The sequence below is a fragment of the Mus caroli genome, unplaced genomic scaffold, assembly GCF_978045245.1.
Source record: "Mus caroli unplaced genomic scaffold, Mus_caroli_1 scaffold_8, whole genome shotgun sequence".
In the NCBI taxonomy this organism is placed as follows: domain Eukaryota; kingdom Metazoa; phylum Chordata; class Mammalia; order Rodentia; family Muridae; genus Mus; species Mus caroli.
Genome location: NW_028227263.1, coordinates 15,068,912 through 15,089,409, shown reverse-complemented (window position 1 = coordinate 15,089,409; position 20,498 = coordinate 15,068,912). Strand labels below are relative to the sequence as shown.

Here is a 20,498-nt window from a genome sequence, read left to right as displayed (position 1 = left end):
ACACTACATGCTTGTCTTCAAGCTGTCCTCTCACAGCAGTCCAAGGTGACATCACACAAGGTGACATCACAGTGCCACCATGCACCTTTCTCCAATCATCCCATAGACACTGTCATTTTACACCACCACACAGAGGGCATGCCCAGTCCAATAAGATCCTTGAGGTCTGGAGAGAGGCGAAGAGCACTTGCTGCTCTTTTAGAGGAGGGGAGTTTAGTTCCCAGCACCCATATCGAACACACAACCTCCTTGTTACCCCAGCTGCAGGATATCTCAATGCCCTCTTCTGGCCTCTTTTGGCATCTGCACCATAACTGCACACAGAAACACACAGATATACAAATAGATACACATGCACACAGATGCCCACACACACAAGTAAAATTTTAAGAAGATCTTTGAAGGGGAAAAATAAGTCAGTTATGAGCTGAGTGGGGGTGGTATACAGCTTTTATCCCAGCACTTTAGAGGCAGAAATGGGATCTCTGTTGAGTTCAAGGACACTGGTCTACAGAATGAGCTCCAGGATAGCCAAGGCTACACAGTGAAACCTGTCTCAAAAGCAAACAAAATAGAAACTAGTCATTACATTTACTCTATAGTATATTGCTGTAATTGATATTTTTTATTAGTTACTGTTGTTATTCTCTTACTTGACTACTTTGTAAGCAAACTTCATCATAGGTCTATATGTATATCAAAGAGCAGAATCAGTGCAGGGTCCCTGTAACACATCATTTCTACCCACCTTTGAGGCAGCCACCAGGGTCTAGGAGTGTATCTCCTGTAGATAATGGACGATTAATCTCTTTGATGAAATACCTTTTGCATGTTTTATAAATGTTATTATTTTCGTGTTGGGTTTTGAGAGTTTGCTTTTGAGAGTTCTCTATGTAGTCTAGAAGTTAAGCTGTGGTCCATAGGTGCTTCCTTGGTCTATAGCTTATCTTTCCATCCTCTTAATAAGGTCTTATATAAAACAGCATTTTAATTTTAGTGAGGCACAGTGTATCAATTTTTCTTGCAGATAGTTTTTCTGTTATTAAGCCTAAGTGCTCTGCCTAGCTCTATACCCTGGAGATTTTCTTTAATGCTATTTTCCTACAATCTTTGAAGTTTAACATTATATATTTAAATCCATGATAATCCACGAGTTAACTTTCATAAGGTACAAGGTTTAGTTTTGAGGTTCACCAGCTTTTCCTCTCTGTCTCTGGTCTCTGCCTCCTCCCCCCTGCTCCCCAACCCCAACAGAGACTCATGTACCTAGAATGGCCGTGAGCTCTTAATCCTCCTGTCTCCACTTCCTAGTGCTAGAATTACAGGTATGTGCCACCCATACCTGACTTTATTTCTTTCTTTAGGTTAGTTCTTGTTTCTTAGCTATCCTCGTTATCAGCTTCCTCCACAAGAGTGGTATGCTTGTTAGAACTGGCAAAGCCCTATTGACACATCTTATCACTCACCATCTGTGATGGTTTGTATATCCTTGGACCAGGGAGTGGCACCATCTGAAGGTGTGGCCTTGTTGGAATAGGTGTGACCTAGTTGGAATGGGTGTGTCACTGTGGGTGTGGGTATAAGATCCTCACCCTAGTTGCCTGGAAGTCAGTCTTCTACTAGCAGCCTTTGAGTGAAGACATAGAACTCTCAGCTCTGCCTGTGCCATGCCTGCCTGGATACTGCCATGCTCTCACCTTGATGATAATGGACTGAACCTCTGAACCTGTAAGCCAACCCCAAGTAAATGTTATTTTTTATAAGACTTGCCTTGGTCATCGTGTCTGTTCACAGCAGTAAAACCCTAACTAAGACACCATCCATGTGTTATGTCAAGATTCCTTCTTGATGGAGCACATTCTGTGGACTTCAATATATGTAACCACATGGACTTTCGGCAAGAGTGTCATATTCCTAAAATCCTCCATGCTTGACCTTTGCCCATCCGTTAGGCCCGCAGATCTTCAAAAGCACTTACTTTATATTTTATCCTCATCAGTGTATGTATAGGTACATATACATGCCCCATCATGTGTGTGTGTGTGTGTGTGTGTGTGTGTGTGCGCGCGCGCGCATGCGTGCACAGAGGATATCTTTATGGACTCAGTTCATTCCTTCCATCCTTATGTGAGTTCTGGGAAAAGAATCCAGGCTACCAAGCTTGTATGACAGTGTCTTTATCTCAGGAGCCATCTTTCTGATCCAATCACAATTCTTTGTATTGTTTCAACAGTTGCATCTTTTCCATAGCGTCATATAATTAGAATTATATATTATATAGTGTGCAGTGTTTAGTCCTGTTTCGTTTCATTTCTTTTCTTTCTTTCTTTCTTTCTTTTTGTTTTTTTTTTTTTGGTGTTTGCTTGTTTGTTTGTTTGTTTGTTTGTTTGTTTGTTTTTCGAGACAGAGTTTCTCTGTATGGCCCTGGCTGTACAGGAACTCACTTTGTAGACCAGGCTGGCCTTGAACTCAGAAATCTGCCTGCCTCTGCCTCCCAAGTGCTGGGATTAAGGGTGTGCACCCTCACTCCCGGCTCCTGTTTCTTTTCATGTCTTGATAGCTCTCTCTAGCTCTCTCTCTCTCTCTCTCAGTACTGAATATCATCCTACTTTTTAGATACGGTTTTCTTATCTGCCCTGGACCATCCTGGATGCTCTCAAGTGTTGGGCAAACTTGCAGTGAACGTCCATGTTGATGTTTTAGGAGGACATGAGCTGTTACTCCTTTGGGTAGATATGAAGGCGTGTGGTTGCTTTATCACATGAGAAGGGAAACTTTACTTTCCTAAGAAGCTCTCCAGCCACCTGCTCAAAATGTTACTCCATTTCACAGTCCCATTGCTAACAAATGGGACTTCCTCTTGGTTCATATCCTCCCCAGTATTGGGTATTGGCAGGGATCTAGATCCCAGTCATCCTCACAGGTATGTAGTGGTGTCTCGCTGTTGCTTTAGTTGACACTTTGCTCATGGTATACGGTGAAGAACATCCTGTCCTGTGCTATTTGCCCCTGTGTCTCCTTTGGTGAGCTTTCAAAGTCATGGGACCATTTCTTTCTTTTACTTTTTTCTTTTTTTCTTTTTTCTTTTGTTTGTTTTCGAGACAGGGTTTCTCTGTGTATCCCTGGCTGTCCTGGAACTCACTTTGTAGACCAGGCTGGCCTCGAACTCAGAAATCCACCTGCCTCTGCCTCCCAAGTGCTGGGATTAAAGGCATGCGCCATCATGCCTGGCTTCTTTTTTCTTTTTTTTAAACATTTTTTATTGGTTCTTTGTGAATTTCACATCACGCACCCCAATCTCACTTATCCCCCATCCCTTGGGCCCACCCTCTGCCCTTTCAACTTCCCTCCCAACAGGGAAAAAAAAATCTCATTGTGGAAGCTATAGTGTGTCAGTGTGTCCCACAGTATACCCTTTTGTCCACATTTCTTTGCTTGCAAATGTTCATTGTAATGACTCTGTTGATCTGGTTCGAGGCCTCTGGCGTCTGATACTCATCAATACTTGAGTTTCACTGGGACTCCTCTCAGATATTCTGTTGTTGCCCTGTATGTCATGGAGATCCTGTAGTTTTGGATCTATACAACCAGCCCCTTTGTGCACTCCATCAGGTCATCCATAGGGTAGGTGTTGGGGTGGGCCAACTCGAAGCCCTAGATCTGGGCCTGAGAGGTATTAGTGATGGTCAGCCCACCAGCTCTCATGCTCTGGGGGCCAGCTCCTCTAGGCTGATGCCCAGGTACAGGGCCAGTTCTCCCAAGTGTTGCAGCTGGGGAGGGACATGGCCAGCTCTCTCACTCTCATGACCCTGGGGCCAGCTCTCCCGCCTGCCATAAATGACAAGAGTTGAGGGTGAAGGAGAACATCTCTCTCTCTCATCCAGGCTGCTGCACCCACCTCAGGCAAGTTGGGGGGAGTGGCGGAGCTCTCCCACACTCACACTCTTTGGGCCAGCTAACACCCCCCCATCAGGGCCAGCTCTACTATGCTGCCCAGGTGAGGTTCAGGGACTGCTCTCCCAAGTACTGCAGCAGGCAAGGAGACAGGGTTAGTTCTCCTGATCGATCCATGATCCATTGGGGACCAGCTCTCTTGCCTCATGGCCTGTGGCAAGGGAGAAAGGAAGAGAGGGGAGCTTGTTGATACACCTTCCCATCAGGCAAGAGGCAGGGCTGACTCTCCCACACTATTTTGAATAGAAGTCCTCTTTTAGATGTTTGTTTTGCAAATATGTTCTCCCAATTTCTGGTTTATGTTCTCATTCTCTTGAAGACGAGGGATTGATATTTTGTTTGTTATTTCGACATTTATTGTTTTGGCCATGAGTGTTTATGCCCATGCAGGGGAAGCAGAACCCAGTCTGTAATGGGGGTCATCAGTCAGTGTTTTCCCAGGTGAGAAACAGTGGAATCTAGGACAAATGCTGTGCTTCCCGGTCTCCTGTGTACCCAGGCACTGCTAGCATACAGCAGGGAGTTGGAAATGGGAGTCCAAGGGTCCATGCTTCCCCTCAGGGCATCCACATACCAGGCAGGAAGAGAAAGGGGGATGCAACATAGTGTGGAACTGAGAGTTCGAAGAGGCTGTGTGTGTGTGTGGGGGGGGGGATATTTAGGCATACCTCTTTACAGACGAAGGCCTCCCCCACCCCTACTCATTTGAAATGCTTTATTTGATGATGGATGTGAATGCATACACCTTACTCAGGGTGAACCAAGGAGTAAATACCTTTTTGAATGCATACACCTTACTCAGGGTGAACCAAGGAGTAAATACCTTTTGTAGGAAGAAACATCCAATAAGGGAAGCTCCTTGGCTTCTATCTAGATACCTCATTAATAGAGAACTCCAGGTTTTTATGCTATGTGGCTGATGGCCATGGTCCTCAGTGGGGTGTCATGGTTATGCATTCCAGAGCAGGTAGAGTTAGGCAGGGAGTTGACCCCACTCCTACCATTCTCGATTCTGAGGTTCATGGGGATTGGGCTCACTCAACCTTACCAGTAATGACTGGTGACACAGTCCACTTGCCCCACATGAGTGAATGGATTCCACATGTCTGTCTCAAATTGGCTAGGTATATTTGTGTAAGTCTAGCCCAAGTTCTCTGTTCACTAACATTGGTTCTGTTTAATTAGATTAAAATATTATAAACTTCACTTTTAAAAAAACCTTGCAAAATAAGTAAAAACCTCACACCACCATTAACCAGATCCAGAGTCTAGACACCTCTGTGAGCTTCTTTACAGTTAGAACAGGCATTCAGGATGGAAGCTGGGATTGCTCTCTTGACTGTGGTGGTTATGCCTTGGGGTCAAATAGAGTGAGTCTTCACGCTTCATTCTTTTCAAAGAACATTCTCGTAGTTGCTCTAGAGTTGATGGTCTTTCCGTATAAACACTAGAATAAACCTACGTCTACCACAGGGTTGCTGGACTTTGGTAAGAATTACATGAAAGAGGAAAGGAATCGACTTCCTTGCCATGTGGAGTTTCCTACTCCATGAACCCATGGTGCATTTCTGTTTATTTGGCCTTTTTTAAAAGAAGAAATTATTTGATAATCCTTAGTAAACTGGTCCTGCCTATGTGTTGCCAAGTCTTTCCCCAAGAACTACATTTTACTTCAGAGAGACTATAAACAGTAGGGAATCATTTCTGTGTCCTCACACTTGTATGGAGACTCTTGGTTTTGTGTGCGGTTGGAGTTTATGGTCCACTCGGTTATTAACTCCAGTGATTTTTGTGGTTGCTGTTTTCATTGCTGCTTTGAGGTTTCCTATAGAATCATGATTGTAAATAGAGTTTTACTCCTCACACACCCTTCTGAACAGTTTTATTTTTCTTTATTCTTTCTTGTAGCTAGAATTCTGGAAATTTGGTTTTAAAAAAGAAGTGCTTCCATTTTAGTCCCAGGTGTGGGAGCGTGGGCGGCTTTGCATTGTCTGCAGCCACTGACTATGATTTGCCTCGTACTCTGGCTGAAGCATGGTTTTGCCAACTGCAGAGAGTTTCTACAGTTGTGTGACCTTTGGAATTCTGGGAACTTTTCAGAGGGTACATAAATGCTAGGGCCCCAATAGGTGGCTGGTGGTCATTTAGGAGGTTTGGCTGTGGTTTGTTAGTAGTCAAAGAAGAAATAAAAGGAAATAATTAGATTCAGGGATCTCTCTCCCTCTCTCCCTCTTTCCCTTCCTCCCTCCCTCCCTCCTTCCTGCCTTCTCTCTTTCTCTCCTTCCTTCTCTCATTCCTTTATCCTCTATTCTTGTTTCTCTCCAATCTACTGTTGAAGGGGTTGAAATGAGGGGTGGGGGGTTAAGATGAGAAAAAGAACCCACAAAATACCAAAGACCAGCTTCACTTTTTCTCTTTTTCCATTTTATAGTGACAACCACTCCCACTGCTTTGTTAACTAGGGGTAGAGATTATTCCCAATCTCAAGCAGGGAGCATTGAGTTTTCCAGTGTTGAGGAACATATTAGCTATAGGTTTGCTTTTTAAACAAATGCCCTTTATCAAGTTGAGGCATCTAGTTTACTTATGATATTTTGGTTTTGTCTTTTGAGTTTTGAAACAGGGTTTCTCTGCTTAGTCCTGGCTATCCTGGAACTCGTATGTAGACAGGCTAGCCTTCAACTCAGAGATCACCTGCCTCTCCCTCCCAAGTGCTGGAATCAAAAGTTTGTGCCACTGCTGCCCAGCCTTATGATGCTTTCAAATCATTAAATTGGATTTTGCTAGTGATTTCTCTGCATTACTTGACCCAATCACAATATTTCCTTCCCTGCATACCTGGAATAAATCTCATGTGGTTATGATCTATAATTATTTTTGACAGCATGTTACAGTGTTTTGTTTGCTAATGTATTTTTTGGACTTTTGTGTCCAACTTCATAAGGAAAATTTTTGGGTCTGGTTTTGGTATGTGAGTATTATTAGCCTCACAAAACGAGTGGGAAAAGAGTTACTCCAGTGTTTTTCAAAATCTGAAGAAGAGAAATTTTACATTTAAAAACACATTCATAACCGGGCATGGTGGCGCACGCCTTTAACCTAGCACTTGGGAGGCAGAGGCAGGCAGATTTCTGAGTTCAAGGCCAGCCTGGTCTACAAAGTGAGTTCCAGGACAGCCAAGGCTACACAGAGAAACCCTGTCTCGAAAAAACAAAAAAAAAAAAGAAAGAAAGAAAGAAAAAAGAACCACATTCATAATTGGACATGGGGACTGTCTTAGTCAGGGTTTCTATTCCTGCACAAACATCATGACCAAGAAGCAAGTTGGGGAGGAAAGGGTTTATTCGGCTTAAACTTCCATACTGCTGTTCATCACCAAAGGAAGTCAGGACTGGAACTCAAGCAGGTCAGGAAGCAGGAGCTGATGCAGAGGCCACGGAGGGATGTTCTTTACTGGCTTATCTCCCCTGGCTTGCTCAGCCTGCTCTCTTATAGAACCCAAGACTACCAGCCCAGAGATGGCACCACCCACAAGGGGCCTTTCCCCCTTGATCACTAATTGAGAAAATGCCTTACAGTTGGAGCTCATGGAGGCATTTCCTCAACTGAAGCTCCTTTCTCTGTGATAACGCCAGCTGTGTCAAGTTGACACAAAATTAACCAGTACAGGGACACACATGCCTTTAGTAGGAAGCAGAGGCAAGTGGATCTCTTCGAATTCAAGGTTAGCCTGGTCTACACAGCAGAAAGACTCTATCCCCAAAACAAAACCAACAAGCAAAAAAAAAAAGAAAGAAAGAAAAAAAAAGAAAGAAAGAAAAGAAAAGACAGAAAGAAAAGAAAAGAAAGAAAGAGACAAAAAACCCTCTGAAAACAATAAAAACATGTTAACAACTAATTTCAATTATTTTTAAATGCTCTGAGAGCCAATATAGGTGCCTGCTGGCTGGGGTTGGCCCAGGTCAATCTCCCTGAACTTATCCCGTACAGGAACATTCCATCATGAGCTTGAGTGGAGGAGGGCAGGGCCATCAGTTGAGAGTACTTGAAGGGCACTAAACATACTTTGGCTCCTATTCCTCCTCATACACCAGCTAACGTCCCTCCTTTGAGGTCTTACAGATCTATATAAACTTCAAGGCTCCGCTGGTATCTACAAACAGGGGAGTAGTTCTGACCCAGGGACCATGTTGTCATCCATGGTTAAGGGTCATGTGACAATATCTAGCAATAGTTTTGTTTTTCACCACACTGCTAAAATATGCTATTGGTCTGTAGATGGCATAAGCCAGAATTGTGCAAAATAGTCTACAAAGCAGAACTGTCTCCAACAGAATCGTCTAACCCAAGCCATCCACCATGTCAAGGTTGTAGAATGTTTCTAGACTAAAGGAATACTTGCTTTAGATATCTTACTACAACCATCGGGATGACAAGCAAATCTGCTGTGACAATACACCATGGTAAAGGCCACTTATAGAAGAAGGAATTTTATTTGAGACTTATGGTTTCAGAGGGTTAGAGTCAGTGACCATTATGGTGGGGAGCATGGCATAAAGTAGACAGGCACAGCACTGGAGCAATAGGTGAGAGCACACATCTTAATATACAATCACAAGGCAGAAAGACACACATGCACACGCACACACACACAGAATAAATAGTATGTTTGAAACCTTAAAAGCTCATCTCCAATGACACATCACCTCCAACAAGATTTCACCTCCTAATCCTTCCCAAAGAGTTCCAAAAACACAGACCACATATTCAAACGTGCACCTATGGGGACCTTTCTCATTCAAACTGCCATACCTGCTTTACTCAAGATGAACTTTAGCCTGAATATTGGCAGTTTAGGACAGCTTACATTTTCTCCCGATTATTGTTACAAATCAGGCTGTCCTGAATGAGCTACCTACTATTTACCAAGCACAGATTCCATAAAGATGGAACTTCTGGGTCATGGGGCAAGAAATCCTGCAAGGTTCTTGGTATACACGTTGTAAAATGCTTTCCAAGGCGGCACTGTCTTGTTCTTTGCCCATCTCACTGTATTTCACTGTCTATTTTAATGTTTCAAGGTAAAGATGTTTTAAATGAGAAATACCTTCCTCCCACCTCCTCCCCCCAGCTCCAACCCCATCTGTCCTCTAGCTCTGCCTTCCTGGAGTACACAGGAGATGCTTCCTGCTCTGGGAGTTTCCACATCTCCAGTCTAATCAGGCACAAGCCAGTGGGCCTTTGTAGGGTTGTCTTTAGGGTTACAGGGGTTTGCCTTCCACAGAGAAGCAGTGTGGGAATGTTTGGCTGTAGACTGGGGCTTCTCATGGAGATGGGGTCCTGGGATCATCTTCTGTCCTTTGGATGCCTCTACTGGTGTGACCGCAGCCTCCTGAATTCCTCAGACCCAACTCAACTTCTTCCATCATTCTGCTTCTCACCCTGCATTTCTATTCCTGGGTAACATGAGCTTTCCTGCCATGCGAAAGCCAATCTAAGGATCACCCTGACTATACCCACTGTCCCCTTACACACCTGATACATCATCCCTTGATTGATTGATTGATTGATTGCCTGGCCATTTATCCTTGCGACTTTCTTTTTAGGTCTTTGGGGGATTCTAAGAGACAGGCACCCCATTTCTAATGACCATAACCAGAGAAGGGGTATTGGGCTAGAGAACTGAGAAGCCCATGTCTCTAGTTCAATATTGACTAAGTCCAGAGCTCCAGTAGATGCTACAGGAGCTCTCTTCTCTGGATCTTGCTCTATTGCTTTCAGTTCTTAGGGTTCTGGGGGTCCCTTCAGGCTTGGGGGAGAAAAAAAAGGTGTCCATGTTTTTCCTAGTTAATGGTCTAACCTGACCTGACCCCTGTAAAAAATCAGTCCCATTCTGAGCGTGTCATGGTCCCACTATGGGGTCAGATATTACTTCTACATGTGAAACATTCTACCCCAAGATTTTCATACACACTGTAGGGCACAATGACAGCCTGTCAGCATTGCTCGGAGCAGTTTCTCAAAGGACAAAGGGAATATAGACCCAACCCATCCTCTTGTGCAACCACTTTCCCCCTTGCCATTCCATGACCCTTTTATGTCACACCTGCATCCTTGCTAGCTGGTTTGGTGCCTCCCACGCTCCCGTCCTGCCCAAGCTTCCACTTCTGTTTAGATTCTTCATCTATGAAGAAACACTTGGCAGAGGATTTCTTTTTTTCTTTTTCTTTTTTTAAAGATTTATTTATTTTATGTATATGAGTGCACTGTAGCTGTCTTCAGACACACCAGAAGGGAGCATCAGATCTCATTACAGATGGTTGTGAGCCACCATGTGGTTGCTGGGAATTGAACTCAGGACCTCTGGAAGAGCAGTCAGTGCTCCAAACTGCTAAGCCATCTCTCCAGCCTGAGGATTTCTTATGCTTAAAAGTGAGTTCTTAGAAGATGTGAGATTTTGTGATTCTTTTGTCCCCAAATTAAGGATCCACTTTGCCACCAAGGTAAAGTCTGCTGAGCCCTAGCTTTGGTTGTCTCTCACATCTTTATGTTAGAGTTTCCTCTCTGTTCTCTGATTCCTTTGGGTATCTGTGCTGGTTAGTTTTACGTCAGTTGCTTGAATCTTTCTGAAAGAAGAAACCTCATTGAGAAAATGCCCCCACCAGAGTGGCCTGTGAGCAACCCTGTAGGACATTTTCTTGGTTAATTAGGGAGGGCCCAGGTCACAATAGGTGGTGCCACCCTGGGCTGGTGGTCCTGAGTGCTATCAGAAATCAGGCTGAGCAAGCCATGGAGGAGCAAGCTAGGAAGCGATACTCCTTCATGGTCTCTACATCCATTCCTATCTCAGGCTCCTGTCCCAACTTCTCTAGATGATGGACTCCAGGCTGGAAGATACAATCAACCCTTTTTCTCTCCAAGTTGCTTTTGGTCAGTGTTTTATCACAGCAATAGTAAACTTAAGAGAGACAATAGCCACGAGCAGAGCAGGAACACACTGGGCAGGAGTTGAAAATAAAAGTCCTGCAATGTGCTTCGTCCTCACACCTTTGTCCTAACAGGAAGACCCTTTGCTTTCCACAGGAGGACGCTGCTTCACGCAACACCGTCCTGTGGCCTCCAAGCCCTGACCCTTCACAGGTACAGCTGTGTGTGCTTTGCATGGCTAGCTGGTCAGCTGTCTAACGTCCAGGTGGTGCCTGACAATGGGCATGGCATGGGAGCTGGAATAGTTAGCTTCTTCTCCCTCTCTCATGCCAATTCCCTTCCGTCCCTATTAAGTTGCAAAACACACTAGGAATCAGCAACACGTGGGGTTAGAATTTGAAAAATAACATAACTCTCTGAGAACTGGCTTGTTTGATAGGCTGTGAGATGCTGAATAAGGCCTGTGTCGTCAACAGAACAGAATGCAGAGGTGGCTGAGGCTACAAGCCAGCACTAATCCCTCCAAAGGCTTCCACTTTGATTTCTTTTGTCCTAGTGGAAGGCTGGGAAATGGTGTGGTGGTGGCTCTACCTTCCATGCCAGTGGTCAAAACTGATTTGTCATTAAAAAGCTTCAATTCAGAATGAGCTGCCAGTGTCATTGCAGAGCAATGCAGCTAGCTGAGCTCATGGTGACCGCGCAAGGTGTTTGTAGTTGAAAGGAAGGGGAGCTATCTGCAGAGGTTGTGGGGTGAGTGCCTCCCGGGGTGGCCAGGGGAGGCCTGTTCTACAATCCCTGGCTGTGCAGGTGTGTCTGTCATCAGGTGACCTGTGACTGCTTTAGAGAGCCACTCCACCCTGTAGGTGGCTGCCAGGTGGGTGTGCTTGAAGTATTTGTCTCCCATAACCCGGTAGTTCTGAAGTTGTGTGGTGGCGCAGCTGCTCATGTGGAGCGTGGTGAGGCCTGTTTGCCCTCGCACCGTCCTCTGGCTTCTTCACAGACCCAGGAGTGAGTAGCCAGTGTAGGTCACTCACATTTTACAGAAAAGGGGGCTCGGTGGTTAATCAGCTTGGACATTTGAATGAACGGAGGATCAGGGTTAGGAGGATCAAGGATTGTGACCTTGGCCTCCTGCGAGTTTAAAAAAAAAAAGGCTGGGACAGTGGTTTCTTCTAGCCTTAAGGACTGGCCCAAGGTCAAAGAGGAAGTTGACAAGAGACTCCAGGTCACCAGCCAGCACAGCTTGCCTAATGCGAGGCTCATCTAAGGCTCGGAGTCGGCACAGCTTTCTTCCAGTTCTTTCACATTTCCACCTTCATTATTTTTCAGTTTTGTGTGTTTGTTCCAAAGGTCAAGACATTTGCCCACTTTCCAAAGCCTGTGACAGACTGAGGACAACAGACTGTCCTGGAAGCCTCAAGTCTAAGCTCCTAAGTGCCTCTGCCAGGATCGGAGCAACTTGGTCTTCTAAGTTAGGACACTGCACAATAATCCCTCGTAGAGCCCAAGACTCGGGCACAGACTCCCATTCGATGATCATTTGTGGGGATCACCCATCAAGGTGAACCCTTGCTTCATGGAACTTAAACACAGTTAGGGAACCAGGCAGGAGAATAAACAAGCAAGCAGCCAGTAAGTGAATGAACAAATAGAACTGGCCGGCTTTATGGTAATGGACGTGAGTCAGGCACTCAAAGACAATGCTCATGTGGACTCAACAAACATATCACGGAAATCAGTAGTCGACTGGGGGGCTAGCACAGACCGAGGAGGCTGGAGGGGAGTGGGACTAGGGTGATGAGTGACTCCTAGGTTCCAGTGAGCCAGAGCAAGAAGCTCTGCGACCATGGGTAACAATTGCGTACTGTACTTGTACTGCAGAAGACCCTGAAGGAAGGGCTCTGAAGGCTCTCACTGGGGCTGGTGGGATGGCTCAGTGGTTAGGAGCATGTACTGCTTTTGCAGAAGGTCTGAGTTCAGTTTCCAGCACTCACATAAGGAGGCTCCCCCGTGACCTGTAACTCTGGCTACGGGAGACCTGACACCCCGTTCTGGTCTGTGCGCTGACATGTATGTGACATGCATACACACACACATAAATAAAAGTTAAATATAAATCATTTCCTAAAAAGAAATGGGCCTTTTAAAATGGTTTTATTAATATGTATTAATTATAGACACTAATAGCTTTGATTATATTTTCATATAGGGTTTATATTTACCCTCCGTTACCCTCTGTTTTCCCCTCCCACTTTCACTGGGTCCCCTTTTGTTTTCGTGTCTTTCTCTTTTGGTGACTCTCTGAGTTTGTTTAGAGTTACTGAGGGGACCATAGACTAGGGATAGTTTACAGGTTCTTGTTCATCTTACCTGTGGCTACAGCAATGAAGAAAATGTTTCTTACTTTCTCGTCCACCATTAACTGCCCAGAGACTCTCAGGCAGGTGTGGGGATTCAGGGGCCCCTCCCCTGCTTTGTAGTGGGATGTTTATAAGGCAAACCTCGTGCCTATTTATTTATTTATCTATCTTGAGACATGGTTTCACTAAATACTTCAGGCTGGCCTAGAACTTGCGTGGTAGACCAAGTTGCCTTTGAACTTACAGAGATCTATTTGCTTCTGCCTTCCAATTGCTGAGATTAAAGACATATGCCACCACACCTAGCCTTGTGCCTTTTTGTGTATTTCAGACTTATTGACAAGTTTCAAATAACGCAGAGAGCACTCTCTTACATGGATGAGCTTCTATAACTCCCGCCACCTCACTTGATATCGTTCATTTATATCTGCTGAGAATTGGGGCTCTTACTGGCTAGCAGTGACACATGTGCACACACACACACACACACACACACACACACGCCACTCTTACACACTCTGAACTTCAAGCCTGTGCTTTCTCTCCATGCATTCAGGGAAGAACAAGGACTCAGACCTATTCTCTGTCCCCTCAGCTTGTTAATTCCTCCCAGGACGTCATGCTGATTCACACTAAAAAACACTGAGGTCTGACAGGTTGAGATCCCACCCTGAGGGCCTCTCCCTTGTTGACCTAACTGAAGTGTTCACTGCCTGATGCCAGGGTGTCCTCTCAGCCTGTGGTGGGGAGTCTGTCCCTTCCTGTGTTCCTCTTAGGGTGAAGACTCAGGATGATCGGAACGGGTACAGGCAGTTCCTGTCACTTGACAGGCAGATGGGCAGCCTCCTGGCTGGAGCACAGACGTGTGTTCATCTCCTGTATTTGGCCAGCCTGGCAGTTATTTCTGAAATCTGACTCTTAGTACCATGGGGATGACCTTTGATCTATTTCCCAGCATTCACCTGCACTTATTCTGCTCCCCAGTGGCTATTCACAGAGTGGACGGTGCAGGTAGACACTCTAGGCAAGATCTAGCTGTGCTGGTTAAGCATGCTTTCATTAATTTTATTGGCATGGTCTAGAGAGGTGAAGCACATTTAAAGGTAAGAGCAGTAAAAAACGTTTATATGTTTTGTTTTGTTTTGTTGTTATGGTAAATGCTTTACTTTGGCTGGAGGATACGCTCAGGACTGGAAAGATGCTATCACTGTCTAAAGATTGTTTTATGATTGACTGAGGGCTCTGGAGCATTCTTGGGCCAGGAAAAGCTGTTTGTTTACTCAAGCGGTGACAGTTCAGAGGAGACACGAAGAAGCAACTGGGCAGCTGGGCTGTCATGTGAGCGCTGTTGCCCAGCCTGCTGTCAGGAGGGGAGGGAGGGGCACTTTTTCAGTGATGCCTGTTGATGAACCAGGGATCCCACCAGGGATCAGAGCGCAGTAGGTCTTACTTGCTAAGAAGGGGAAACAGGAAGGGGGTTCCGAGGCACTTTAGGAAATTGAACAAAGGCAGGAGCTTTTGTGGACGTATCTACCAGAACGAGTGGATATAAGTTATGTTTCATATTCAACAAACACCGAGGCATTGGTTCCAGGCTCTTGGGCTGCATCCGTTCCTGAGGCCCATTTGTTCAGGAGCATGATGAAGCATGATAACATGGTAGAGAACACAAGGCAACTGTTCCCAGTGTGTGGTCAAACTGCACAGAGTTGAGTGTCGTAGGACACAGCTTTAATCCCAGCACTCAGGAGGCAGAGGCGAGTGGATCTTTGTGAGTTCCAGGCCAGCCATAGACACATAGAGAGACCCTGTCTCTAACCTTAAAACAAAACAAAACAAGGATTAAATTAGATTTTTTTTTTAATTTACCAGGATTAAGTAGGTAAAATAGCCAAGTGGGCATGTCTAATAATACATTTGCTATTTTTTGCCATAGCTGGATATTCTCTAAGTGGCAGTTGTTACTATTGTTATGGAAGGAGCATCCGACGACCTGGGAAAGCCCCTAATCCCCTATTTCTTATCTAGAAAATGAGAAACATTTTCTACTGTCTGTGTAGTAAGCAGGGATTCTGCAAGGATGCCATCTGTGTGGTCTGCTCGGTTGCTTTAATTTGATGATGATGATGACAATGAGGACACTGGCTATAATTACTGTTCCGTTAACAGAGGGAGGGTTAAACCCACACCAGCCTGGGCTCCTTCACTGAGCGATATTCCTGCCCTGTTGCTTTGCTTTGAATTCTGATGAGACCGGTTTCTGCTATGAGACCAGAGCTATGCCAGCAGAAGAGCGGGGGCTGACAGAGGAAAGGCCCGACCCTGTGATTCCTCCAGAGAGGGATCTGTGGCCTTGTCCCATCCCCTTTGCCTTTAGCTATAGCAGATCTGGATCTGTGACCTGCCTCCTCTCCTTCTGTCAGCTGTGCTTGCTTGAGCTGCCAGATGAATTGACACGGTTCCAGAGTTACTTGAAAGAAACCTTGATCAAGGAACATGGGGTAGGGGGCTTACCTGCCAATTCTTTGCAGAGTTATTCAGCCCAGATACTGTAGTGATAAGAAGGAAGCTGACTGCGGGTGGCGGAGGATGACACTTGCCCAGGCAAGCAAGAACTGGGTAGTGATTTTCAAAATTCAAGACCTTGGCGCTAGATAGATGGTTTGGCAGTTAGGAGTGCTTTCCCAAAGGGCCTGACTTGAGTCCCCAACAACCACATTGGGCGGTTCACAACTGCCTGTAACTCCAACTCCAGGGAGATCAGATACCTCCATGGGCACCCATATGCCTGTGCACACGGACACATACAGACCCTCTCCCCTACACAGTTATAAGTAATAAAAATAAATCTTACAACATTCAAGACCCTTTTTATAAAAATGTCACTCCTTTCGTACTATGATCATACAAAACCACACATGTGAGGGTAGAGATTGTACAAGGATGAGGGACCTTCCTCTGATAGAGTTCGTGCCTCAGCAGATCCAAAGGTGCATCCTGCTCCTGCCCTAGGGATGGCTGCTTCCTTGATGCTCAACTGGAGGCTGAGCCCTGCAGGCAGGGTGGGGCACTGTCAATCCCCAATGCTGCAGCAGTGGCCTCCCCTAAGGTAGGGACCCAGTGGCAGCTTTCTCTGCCTCCTTTTACACTTCCTTATTGAGGTGGCCAGGACAAGAAATGGCCTGTGTCAGCTCTGGGAATAGAGAGTAGAAGGTCTAATCAGACTTTTGCTCTGTGGTCTCAGGTATCGAACCTCTGAAGCCCTGGCTCTGATGCAAGAATGTAGGCAGCATCTTCCTGTACATGGCGATGATTTGCCTAGAAGCCAATCATCGTGATTTCAAGAGAAGATATCAGCCTGCACCTCTGTAGTGACTGCTTGTTGCTCCTCTCACCTACTCATAGTTGTTTGCTTTAAGCTCACCATCCTCCTGTCTCAGCCCCTTAAGGGCTAGGGTTAGAGGCAGGTATTCCCTGCTCATCTTATGGTCTGTCAGCTAAAGCAAAGAGAGATTTCCATTGCAGTGTTCCTGTTTGGGCCAGACCATTCAGGCTCTTGGCTACTGAGGCATCCTTGGTGGTTTGCTTTTGGATACAATTGAATAGACCCAGATAACAAGTAGCTGGGAGAAAAGTAGCAGTTGAGGAAGCAGGCAAAGGCAGAAAGAGGCTGTAGCCTGTAACAGGAGACTGAAGATCTCAAGAAGAGCCTTAGGTTCAGAGACCGGAGAAGGGAAGGTTCATGGATCTGTCCTCCAGAAACTCCAACACTAACTTCCAAAATTCCCCTGCAGGGTGGGTTCTTTTTGGGGAGGAGGCACACGTACATGTGCATATGCATACAAGAATGTGCACACAAGAAGGCTGTGTGCCATTCCGGCAATGGGAGCCATTCCTAGGTGTCCCTCACATTTCCAGCCTCCAGCCATGGTACCAGTGTGTGTGACATCCTAACCTGTGAGCAGTTCAGGGGAGAAAGATGTTCTTCAGGCCATTTTCAGGTCTAGGGCAGGCTTTGATAAACATTTCTTGAGTGGTTGGATAAATCAGCAGCCAGTGGAAATAATTCTTTCCCAGTCTGTCAGTGAAAGAAGACACTCATCGAATACTCTGCAGCAGCAGGGTCTGTGGTGGTTGAATTGGTTGGCTTATGAAAGGATTTCTGTGTCTCCAGTTGCCCCAGTGAAGTGGAGGGACAGAGGAGGTCTCTCTCTGGGCCATGAGAGAGGACAGGGCCATTGAGGTGGGAAAGATGGTCAGCTTCAGGGACTGCAAGATTTCTTCTAGTGCAGATTCTAGTGCCATTCCCACCACTCCCTCGTGATGGCAAGAACACCCCAAAAAGACATAGCCAGATCTCAAACCACACCTTTGACCCTGAGGAATGCCACCCTCCCAGTCACAAAGCCAGAGGCACCAACGAGATTCTTATTCTGAGGGTTTGGATTGTCCTTCAGATTGAGCAAGCAAAAGCAGAAGGAAGGAGGCCTCGCGTTTACAGCCTTCCAAAGTGTGTGCCTGCATCACCAGCTCTATGGGACATGATCAGGTGGATCACAAGCACAGGTGCTCAAGAAATGGTTGGGTGCTCTGAGTTAAAGTTCAAGAAATTAGCTTGGCCATGCTGGTACGCATCTGTAATTGTAGAGTTGGGGAAATAGAGATAGAAACCCCACAAATTTCAGGACCCCCTGGGTTACATAATAAGACTGTCTCAAAATAAGTAAAAAAAAAAAAATTCATTAAGTTCATGTGGGACCCCTTAGAACCTTTAAGATGTTAACATGCACCATGGATTTCTGAAAGGGAGCCTGAAATCTAGCACCTCAGACTCAGTTGACCGCAGATAGCTTTGCTTCCTTCCAAGTTGACCAAGTAACAGATGCATGAAAATCTTTTGCTTGCAAGTAACAAATGTCCAACTTATACTACAAAGGTGAATAGTTCAATGCCCTTTCCTATCGCCTCTGGGCAGGCAGGCCAGTTTAGAGTGGATTGGGGCGTGTGTGTGTGTGTGTGTGTGTGTGTGTGTGTAGAATGACTCAGCGGTTAAGAGCACTGTCTGCTCTTCCAGAGGTCGTGAATTCAATTCCCAGCATCCATACAGTAGCTCACAACCATCTGTAATGAGATTCAATGCCCTCTTCTGGTGTGTCTGAAGACAGCTACAGTGTGATCCTGTACATATAAATGAATAAATCAGTCAATCTTTAAAAAAGAAAGGGGCTGGCGAGATGGCTCAGTGGATAAGAGCACCGACTGCTCTTCTGAAGGTCCTGAGTTCAGATCCCAGCAACCACATGGTGGCTCACAACCATCCATAAGGAGATCTGATACCCTCTTCTGGAGTGTCTGAAGACAGCTACAGTATATTTATATATAATAAATACGTTTAAAAAATAAAATAAAAATAAAAAAGAAAGAAATGGACTCAGGGGTCCTGAAAATGAAACCTGGACACCCAGATCACTCTTCTTGCTTTGTGAAACTTGATCTTCTTTCCCTTGCTTGCAGGGTGGCTTCTCCACCATAACCAAAGTCAAAGGGCTCAGGGACCCACCCACCACCATCTCTGTTTCCTCAAGGAGTCCTGTGGGAGGACCTGGCCACACCTGTGTCTGTTCCCACTGTGTGGGTGGGGCTAGGGGCATTTGTGCTTGACATTCTCTTAAGAGATCCTGAGGGGCTGAGGGCATAGGTAGGACATTTAAACAAAGGCAGAGCATTCCCAAAGGGGGTGTTGTTTAGTGGAAAGATGTGGGGGTGCAAGGTCCTGAAAGACAAAACTCAGTGGCAGCCTTTGGAAATACAGGCTTGGGGTTTCCAGGAGCCCCTCCCCGTCTCCTGATTTCTGAGCTGCACCTCAACAAGTGTCCCTGAAACTGAGGGTCTGAGAGGACAAACTCTCACTGTTCTGGTCCACGACTTAAGTTCTGAGCACAATGATTTTGCAGTTTGGTTTTAAAAACCAATAGTGGCTGGGAACGTAGATGTGCCACTAGACATGTGGATGTGCCAAGCATATACAAGGTCCTGCGCGCAACCCTTAGCACTGCTTTCTCTTTTAAAGATAAGTAGATAAAAATAAATTAACAAGGGGGCTGGAGAGATGGCTCAGTGGTTAAGGGCACTGACTGCTCTTCCAGAGGTCCTGAGTTCAATTCCCAGCAACCACATGGTGGCCCACAGCCAACTGTAATGGGGTTCTGATGTCCTCTTCTGGTGTGTCTGAAGACAGCTACAGTGTACTCATATGCATAAATAAATAAATCTTAAAAAAAAATTAACAAAGTCTACCTGCTTTCTCCAGGAACCCTTCAGAGTATGATTGATAGGTATCATCAAGACTTGGTGTCTTCCCTTCCCTTCCCTTCCCTTTCCTTCCCTTCCCTTCCCTTCCCTTCCCTTCCCTTCCCTTCCCTTCCCTTCCCTTCCCTTCCCTTCCCTTCCCTTCCCTTCCCTTCCCTTCCCTTCCCTTCCCTTCCCTTCCCTTCCCTTCCCTTCCCTCCTTTTATGACTGCATCAGCATGCCTAGATCCCATGAAAGCCAGAAGAGGATATTGAAATTATAGATGGTTATAAACTGCCATGTGGGTTCTGGGAATTGAACCTGGATCTACCGGAAGAGCAACAGTGCTCCTAACCACTGAGCCATCTCTCCAGACCCTGTTCTTGGTTTCACACTGAAACAGTCATCCTGCTTGACTGGAACTGTGTGCTTGAAGGGAACTGTGCCACGCATCCCCTGCTTGGCTTGGCTTTCCACGCATCCCCTGAGCCTCGCTCACTTCCCTGCCCATCGGAAAGCTGCTGTGGACCACAGGCTGTATTATGAATGCCTTTTGGTCAGTGGCCTATTAAAAAATATTGCTATGGGTTTTTTCTATGGGATTTTTTTTTTTTTTTTGGTTTTTGACTTTCTTCCCAATATCTTTTTTTTTTTTTTCTGGTTCAGAGGACTTCTTTAGTTCAGAGTCCAAGATCACTGCAGCCACCTGGGAACAGTCCATCTCTACAGAAGCAACAAGGAGACTTGCCTGGATCGTGTGCTGGAAGGTAGGGAGCCATCTCTGGAGCGGGGCGAGTGCAGCCCGCAGCATGGTCCACACACTGCTTGCTCCAGCACTTGCTTTAATGCATTTGTGTTGGGAAATTCACATGTGCCCATTCAGAAGTCCTAAGGGTGAGCTTTCAATGAGTCATGGAACTCTCTGTGATTGGCTTAAGCCTGCAGGGTTGGAAAATTCATAGGTTTTC

The 20,498-nt window shown here is 45.7% G+C and overlaps 1 protein-coding gene across 14 annotated transcripts in view; it reads left to right on the top strand.

Annotated features, from left to right (window-relative positions):
• Positions 1–20,498, top strand: part of Tacc2 (transforming acidic coiled-coil containing protein 2) — a 216,586-nt gene that overhangs the window by 33,785 nt on the left and 162,303 nt on the right. For 12 of the 14 annotated variants that reach the window (XM_029479160.2, XM_029479167.2, XM_029479162.2 and 9 more), the window contains 2 exons: positions 11,038–11,094; positions 20,197–20,297. In XM_029479160.2, coding sequence (XP_029335020.1) covers positions 11,038–11,094; positions 20,197–20,297 — 158 coding nt within the window. The remainder of the gene's footprint in view (positions 1–11,037; positions 11,095–20,196; positions 20,298–20,498) is intronic. The other 2 variants (XM_085841258.1, XM_085841259.1) reach the window with 1 other exon arrangement.